General features: G+C 29.9%; 1 protein-coding gene across 4 annotated transcripts in view; it reads left to right on the top strand.

Moving 5' to 3' along the window:
- The first annotated feature begins 2,338 nt into the window (after window positions 1–2,338).
- Window positions 2,339–8,257, top strand: part of rod (kinetochore component rough deal) — a 33,551-nt gene continuing 27,632 nt past the window's right edge. The window contains exons 1-7 of one of the 4 annotated variants that reach the window (XM_074135828.1): window positions 2,339–2,660; window positions 4,022–4,178; window positions 5,182–5,426; window positions 5,500–5,616; window positions 5,931–6,054; window positions 6,374–6,552; window positions 7,437–7,633. In XM_074135828.1, the coding sequence (XP_073991929.1) occupies window positions 4,032–4,178; window positions 5,182–5,426; window positions 5,500–5,616; window positions 5,931–6,054; window positions 6,374–6,552; window positions 7,437–7,633 (1,009 nt within the window). In that variant the 5' untranslated portion in view covers window positions 2,339–2,660; window positions 4,022–4,031. Of the gene's footprint in view, window positions 2,661–3,702; window positions 3,837–4,021; window positions 4,179–5,181; window positions 5,427–5,499; window positions 5,617–5,930; window positions 6,055–6,373; window positions 6,553–7,436; window positions 7,634–8,257 lie in introns of those variants that run through there. The other 3 variants (XM_074135830.1, XM_074135827.1, XM_074135829.1) reach the window with 3 other exon arrangements.

Genomic DNA, 8,257 nt, shown 5'->3' with positions numbered 1-8,257 from the left:
TATATAAAAGTAATTATATTATATAAATAAAGGTATATTTATCGGAATTAATTGTTAAAATAAAAAACAAAAATTATATTCTAGTGAACATAAAAAAAAATCATATTAAAATGTGTTCAAGTCAGCAAAAAAAAGTTAGATATTTTAAAATGTATGTACACTAACTGCAAATGAATTTCTAGTATTATATTTATATATATATATACGTATATATAAAAAAAAATAGGATGCCAAAATGTTTTATATCACAGATTTATACTATTTCTACTAATACAAGCTGGCTTTCCAAAAACAACATTTTTGTGTGTATATGTATATTGAAAAAGCTTCAAAGATAAATCACATTTTTGTTTTTTTATTATTATATAAGTTTTTACGTATACACTAATATTACAGTTCGACAACTTTGTAGAGTTTTTTTTTCAGGTTTCTGTTGCTAACCCAAAATCGATATCTAGATGGCTGACTTTTTTCGTAAATGCTTAATTCATCGATTGTAAAGTGTATTTAAGAACATGTACGTGTAAGACGTTCTTATTTGCCAGGGCATGATTGTGTAATGAAAAATATCATCACCGAGAAAGAGGAACAGCAGGAGGACATTGAGTATGAGAAATTATCTTTCTAGTAATGTTAAGGTAAAAACTTATAGTTCTATCCAAAAGTTTTAGTTGCATTCAAAGTTAGATGAATAATTGAGGTGCAGAATATTAAGCTAGAAAACCATACAACTTTGTAATATTGCATGTTTAAAAAGCTTCTCTTTTCAGTCATTCGTAACATTGTACTAGAACTCAAGCACCAATGATTCCTGAAAAAATGTTAGCATACTATAAAAATAAAATCTAAAAATAGCTTTTACGTACTTGAAACAAATGTAGCAAGTTCGATGAAATCTGAATTATTTTTTAAAAATAGAACAAGCTGAAGAAATCTTTTATTATGTCGTTTTCCGTTATCCTTAAAAATAAGGGTCTCTAAAGAAAGATTACCTATATAAAGCCGAGACTAACTTTGAATCAACCTTATGTCATTTATAAAAATAAGAAATCGTAACGGAAACGAAAGACTACCATTCTAGATTGTCTGCAATTAGTAAACGTCATATTTAAGAATTTCCTTATGAGCGCGTTTTATTCTGAGATGAAACAGTACTTCACGCTTCTTTCTACCGGGTGATTCAGTGGTTAGTAGATTCTATGCAAACAAAAACTTTTATACTTCCAGAAAACGTCAGAACGATGAGCCCAACAGGTTTCTTAAGTGTTAACGGATTCTCTTTTTGCCCACATACTTAACAAATATAACGGAGGCCAAAATAATGTCTAATGGTATTCACGCCTTGCTATAAATCCATGCTCTAGCCTGTAGGGAATAGTTTCAATATAACATTTTCCATCAATCATCCTTAATGAAAATGAACATTTGCAAAGTTAAATGAACTAATTTCCTTTAATAAATTCCGCTTTAATTATTCGAACCCATCATTTTTGTTAAAAATATTTAAGATGGTAATGTTAAGTGATCCTGCATTATGAAAAAAAGTATTGTATATGCAGATATCTTAGTTATAATTAAGCGCACACTAGTAACTGTACCGAGTTTTAAGCGAAAGGGTACTGGCACGCATGAATGCGATGAATCCTATGCCATTCTTACGAGGGCCAAAAAAATACGAACAATTTAAATATGTACATTAATTTGAATCCTCTCTATAGCTCTAACATATTATTGATTCTTCATTTCGTACTTATTTTTGGTCTCCATTTTGCTTCTTTTTGGGTTTTATAACAAAAGTTCCTTAATGAAACTAAAAATATTCAGCTAGCTACTGCTAGTTCATGTTTCGTTCTCTTTTCAAAGTTGTCGATATGTATACGAACAATTCATTACTTTTACTTGAGATACATGTATCCATGGCAATTTTAAGTTTTATAATACTTTTTTTTATGCAGTATAATTTTTGGATATATTTATATAAACAAATACTGCATGTATTTTATACATATTTATTAATTTATGTCTTTCATTTGGTACTAATGTGCAAAAAACAGTATTTTGCTTTTTACTACAATAATTAACAAAAAACTATATTTATGGGTCTTTTACTTTAAAACTCTGACTTTGTTAAATCTTATATTATTAAGATTTTTTTATTGTTACGTTTTGTGTGTAGAAAAACTCCAGTTGATCTAATAATATATTATTATGATCTTTCAATAAATTTGTTTTCATTCTAAGCGTACGAAAGAGGAGTGTGAAGTCCTAAAGAGCTCTTCCTAAGCCTCATTCATATACTCTCTCTTCAAGAGATTTTTCTTGTTTTTTCACAGGTGCAAAAGGAGAACTCAGTTTTCACTTGCTAGTGCAGTTTAATAGATTTTTGGTTTAGTAAAGAACCATAATGTTCCAGAAATAATTATATATTTCTCATCCTATTTCGACTTCGATTTAATTCTGTACGATGTTTGAACTTCATCTTCAACTCTTTGTTAATGGCGGAAGTGAACAAGAACACCACTGGACAACTCTGTGGTTATAATGGCAAAGAAGAATGATTTGATTAACAATGCCTATTAGAATTTAGACATTATAACAACTTAAGAAATAGATTATTTAAAAAAAACTTTTACTCTTATTGGTTCAAGAAATTGAAAGTGGTAAGTATAATCATGGTTTTTAGAAGTGCTTTTTAAAATATGAATTAACTTTTCTTAGATATGAGCTCTTTTAACTTTCTTTTAAGTGATTTGGCTTATTTTAACTTTTGATACATATTTAAAAGGGAACAGAAGTTGTAGGTATCTTTTTAATTTTTTATAAGGCCTTTGTTTTCACGTTTACCTCCTCTTGCTTGGAATTTAATTAATTGTGAAAAATATGGCCCTTTTTTAATTTAGCAGCTTCAGTCGTTATAAAAGACGTATGAAATTTAAAGAAAATGCAAATCATTATTTTGAGACAAAGTTACAACGGATTTATTGACAAGGCGAAGATAAGCCACAGAGGCTTAATTCTTTAGGCCTCTACAATCGATAGAATTATTGTAATAAATTAAATGTGGGCCTCTAAAAATTTTAAAAACCTTGCAAAGTAATTCCGTTTAAGTGATAGACGGGTATTGGAAAAGTTGGAAATGATATACTTTTTATGAAATTGTTTTCAAATTATTGATCATGTGTATCTAATCATGAGGGCTGACTGTGTTCAGATTTAGGTAGACAAAGCAATACTCCATTAATTTTGATACTTTAATTTTGAATAAATTTTGTTAACATGGTGGATCAGGTATGCATCAATCATTCTAATTTGTGCAGGCGTTTATAATTGCAAGTTTAATTTATGCTGTGTGTTGAATTGACGTACCTATTTTCTTGAAATTAAGAAGTGCTTACCATTTCTTTCGAACTTCTCAGATTTCTACAAATAAGACATCCGACGAATGTTTTATGTATGAAGAAAAGAAATATAAACATTCCAGTAAAGGAAAAAGTAATTTAATCTCCAGTAGTTAACTATAATTCGTAATTATTAAAATTTCATTAAAATTGATTTCAAAATTCCCGCTCGACTTCTAGAAAAATGTTTTTTTATAAAACAGAAAAATATTATAGTTACTGTCAACAAAAAATGTGTATGTTTTAAACAAAATTGTGAATGTCTAAATGTGAGAGCATTTTTATAAGTGTACCAACCAAAAATAACAGAAAATAATTTTGCAACCTCTGCTGATAGTTTGCCGCCAAATTTAACAAGCTGTTAGGGATAAATTCGGAAACAGAGTACAGGGACGTGTAATGGAAACGAAGAATTTGTATTTATTTGTGCTCTATTAGGTTTGTAGATCAAATTTTGGTTATTTATATATGTTGTATAAGCAAATGATTACAAAAATAATTATAAGAGAGTTTGCGTCATTCCGGCGTCTTCATTTTTGTTTGTCATTTTATTTATTAAGAATTAATTTGATTTGAAAACACATATAACAAAATTAGTATCTGATATTACTCTACATTTACAGTTATTGAAAGATGGTGGTTTCACCAGTTTGGGCTGATGTCAATGTTGGCTTTGATGCCTCAGAAGAAACTATAAATTTTGGTACGAGAGCTATTGCTCAGAGTGAAACTGATATCTATGAGACAAATACGGTAGCCACATTAAAGGCTACAAATGAGGTTTGTAATATTGTTCACTATTTATTTTGATAGGTAGATTTTTTTTTCTCCTGCGGATATCAGCCTACCTTACAGTATAGATCAACACTCGCTTATATAGGAACTTGTAAGGGAAGGTAGTTGAAGTATACTATATTTAGTAATGTTGAAAATGTGATTAGATTTGCTATACTAGATAATATATCGTTTTGTCCATTATACTCTTGTATGCGGCTAAAACATGGTGGAAGTTATATTTTCTACACGAAATTGAGTAATCTACTTCTATTGATGGATGAAAATCCGAAACAAGTCAGAAACAAAAAAATACACGCATGCTCGCCGGATTTATAAAGCTACAGTTTTGTGAATAGCTTTCTTACAGATAAAATCTGCCTGTTTGATCTACCTTCAGGGATTGGATCAACGATTTGTGTAGATATGTTCGACATCCACTTGTAACGCGTTTGTCTTTTCACCATTTTATCTAAGCACTATTTTTGGGAAAAACAATCAGCCTTATAAGTGGAATTCAAATTCTCAACAAAAAAAAACCATGAAGATGAGTGAAAATCCGAAACCAGACCAGATGAAGAAACCCTCTACCTTATGCTCGAAACAATCACTGATAATACAGCTTTTCAAAGCAAACCACAGTCTCTCTTAGAGCTTCAGCCATTTCATTTCGAAGTGCAACATGTTATCTTCAATCATATTGATGTGTGAATATATTTAAAATTGAGGATGAAATAGATTGGGGGTTTCTCGAAATTGCCAAGTTTATTCGATCATTACAGATCTTAAACTAGATATAGTGGAACTAAAAGACTGCTTACAGTAACGTTTGACCGTTCTTCAGACCAAAGACAGAATAATCATTGATATAAGACGTTTCTATAACTAATTACATTTTTGCACTCCATTAAAATTTCGATATTTAGCATTTTTTGCAACTGTTTAAATAATATTTCTTGATTGATTGAGTGTTACTTTCTTACTACATATACCACTTTGGTTCTTTCAGGATTTACTGTGTAAGAAACCGAAATGCGAGACTCGGTATTCCACAGCAGGTGTAGGTGTTGCAGTAGATAATACGTGGATACTTTTCAATGGAGATTTTTCGCAAATAAAACTCAAAATTTCTTTTGATTGTAATATAGAAACTTTTGAAATTTCTGAAGACGGATATTTTGCATTCTTCGCTTTAGAAGATTCATGTTTCAAGTGTATTAACTTGAAATGCGATGGAATTACAGTTTTTAACACGTATGGATTTATTACTTTTTTTGAAAAGTTTTTTTTATGTACTAAAATTTATCTGAATTTAATTATTTTTCAGAAAAATTGATCGTCCGCTATCTTTTAAAGGAAAAACATATTTTTCCAAAATTATTTCAATAAGTGAAAGTAATACCTTAGAGGTTTATATTATCGTAAATACAGGTAAAATTATAAGGTAAATCGTTATTTGTACTGTTTAGTATTAGACGAGATTTAAATTAGTGGGAAAAAAGAAGCAATAATATTGGATTAGTTTAATCCGATATGTGTCGTAATTTAATTAGAGATCATGAATCAGTTTGGGACGAACGTCTTTATTAGAATGTTTTGATAAGCAGTCATCTATGGGCAAACTTTTGCTTTATGTATTTGATTTTGTTCTGCAAAAGTTCATTACTGATGAAAGCAATGTATTTCAAGTTATTCCATATTGTAAACCTAAACAGTCATATTAAATTAGTTTCTTACTTCTTCTTACTATCACAACAGAGTACAAGGGATTGATTTTGACTCAGTTAAACAGTTTTCGAATAATGAAAATGCTAAGGAGAAGTTGATAAATAATCTTCCGATCAATGTTGACATGAAGTTAATTCAGACATTAGAAACATCAGTGAGTTAATTTTTTTTCTTTTTATAATTATAATTGTTTTAAATTGTTTGCCATTATTTAATAATATCCTATTCTAACACTCAGCCGAAATTTTTCTTACTGTAATTCATATAATTGTTATTAAATTTAGAATTTGAGCGGAATAATAGCTAAAATTAAAATCTATTCTGAAAATGGCTATCAGCTATTCTAAAAGTGTTTTATCAAATTATTGTATTGCAGAAATTTCGAAGTTTAAAAAGTTTCACAAATTTTATCTCTGTATTATGATCACTTTGATCTTTAATTTCATTATAATCTAATGAATTTGTTTTTTCAGTCCCAAAATATGGCCGCTTGCTCTATTACAAACGAAAATGCTTCTAAAATATGGTTGTGTGGTGATTACGTATACGTATGGAACATTGGAGAAAATGAAGATTGTTCACAAATTGACAAATGTATGCCATTGTCTGAGAATGAAGAAATTAGAAAACTATGTTCTTCGATTAGTGGAGAGTAAATATTACTTAATCACAGCCTCTTTATCCTTCTTTAGCTTCTTTATCATCTCTGTTGCCAAAGTATTGTGGGATTTCCCTCTGCATTTTCACATTTACTCTTCTCCAAGGATAAATTCACTCCTTGCAACAATTTGTTTTTTTTTTTCCGTGCCACAAATATTGAAGTAAGAAGGTATTGAAGTTATAGCTCTTGACAGCTAAAGATTCGACAATACTTTGATGGACTGTCAGATTGCCATTAAGGCCGTGTTTAGTCGAGAGCATACAGATGTCTGGGTCATCACCCCAGGTTATCGATAGAGGTTAGGTGGAAGATTGAGTGACTTTTGAAAGAAGGGTACACGATTGTACTTCAATGGGTGCCCGGGTACTGTGGGTTCTACAGAAAGGGTGAGATGGCTCATCAGTTAGCCGCACCCGTAACTGACTAAGTAAAACGCATCCGCAAATCATGCTAATAACATACTAAAAGTAAATAGACGTTTAGATCATTCTTATAGATAACAGTGGCCCAGTCTTTTTTAAAAGTTACTGCTATCATCGTTGAGACAAGCTGAGATGATAGCTGTATGTAGATTGTCATACATAATGGCGTGACATGTTTTGCTTAGTTCGTACTACAGTCATATCTCTACAGTATTCCATACTAATATTCACGTAATGATAAGACCCTTCTTTATTCATTTGTTTTCCAAAGCCCTTTGATTTCCTCACCCTGTCGAATACTTTTAAAAAGTCGACAAAACTTAGTAAGGCCTTTTCTTTTTCTAAAATTGTAAACATTACTATCTAGTTAGATCATTTTATTAATTGTAATATCAATTTATTTTTTAATGTTTAAAAGTGTTCTATCAGAAGAATGTTTTTACGATGTTTCAGTAAAATTATTGGATTGACTATTAAAGGCGCTCTTGTATTTTTCTGCCCTTTCACCTATCTAAAAATTGGAACATGGTCAAAAGCAAAGGTTCTTGATTTTGCTGTAATTACTCATTATATGGGTGACCAAATGAGTGTACAAGTTATACTATTAATTGATTCTGCTGTACCAGAATTATGGTTGTGTGACATCAAAGGTATTTTCTTTCAATACATTTTGTATCTACTGAATGCTCAAAAGTTTGGCAAATTTAACAATCTGATTTGAACACTCACATAACTCTCTTTTATACCAATTTTTGAAGTGTAGTTACAAATTTTTCTACAAATATTGAATTTTACTGGAAGTATTTAGCATGTAAGAATATAGTTAAAAGTAATAATATACACTTTATTTACTAAAAATTAATAAAACAGTTACACAAAAACTAAATAGTGGATTCAGTACGCTGGTGACGTGTCAGCTGAATGGGTGCTAGATGGTAATAAGTAAGCAAAGAGGAAGTCATTGAAACTGATTGAAACATTGAATTTAATTTCGAATTTAAAAGTACAAAATTTGTACAATATATAACCAACTGAAGTATAAAGTTGAATAAGATTGCTTAGATGGGCTTTAAGGCTGCAGGTTTCCCATTCCTTTCTGATGAGCTAAAAATATTGCACGTTTTGAGTTTATTCATCATTATTGATTCTGAGATGTCAAGTTTCCTTATCTTCTGAGTTGAAGACTAGTTATATTCAAATATTCGTAAACTTCAGAAAATCTTGAGAGTTGTAGTTAAAGAAAATCATTCAGTCTACACCATATTTTGTTTAAA

The sequence above is a fragment of the Rhodnius prolixus genome, unplaced genomic scaffold, assembly GCF_049639745.1.
Source record: "Rhodnius prolixus isolate KJV_2025 unplaced genomic scaffold, Rpr scaffold_5, whole genome shotgun sequence".
Lineage (NCBI taxonomy): Eukaryota > Metazoa > Arthropoda > Insecta > Hemiptera > Reduviidae > Rhodnius > Rhodnius prolixus.
This window is presented reverse-complemented; position numbering and strand designations above follow the sequence as displayed.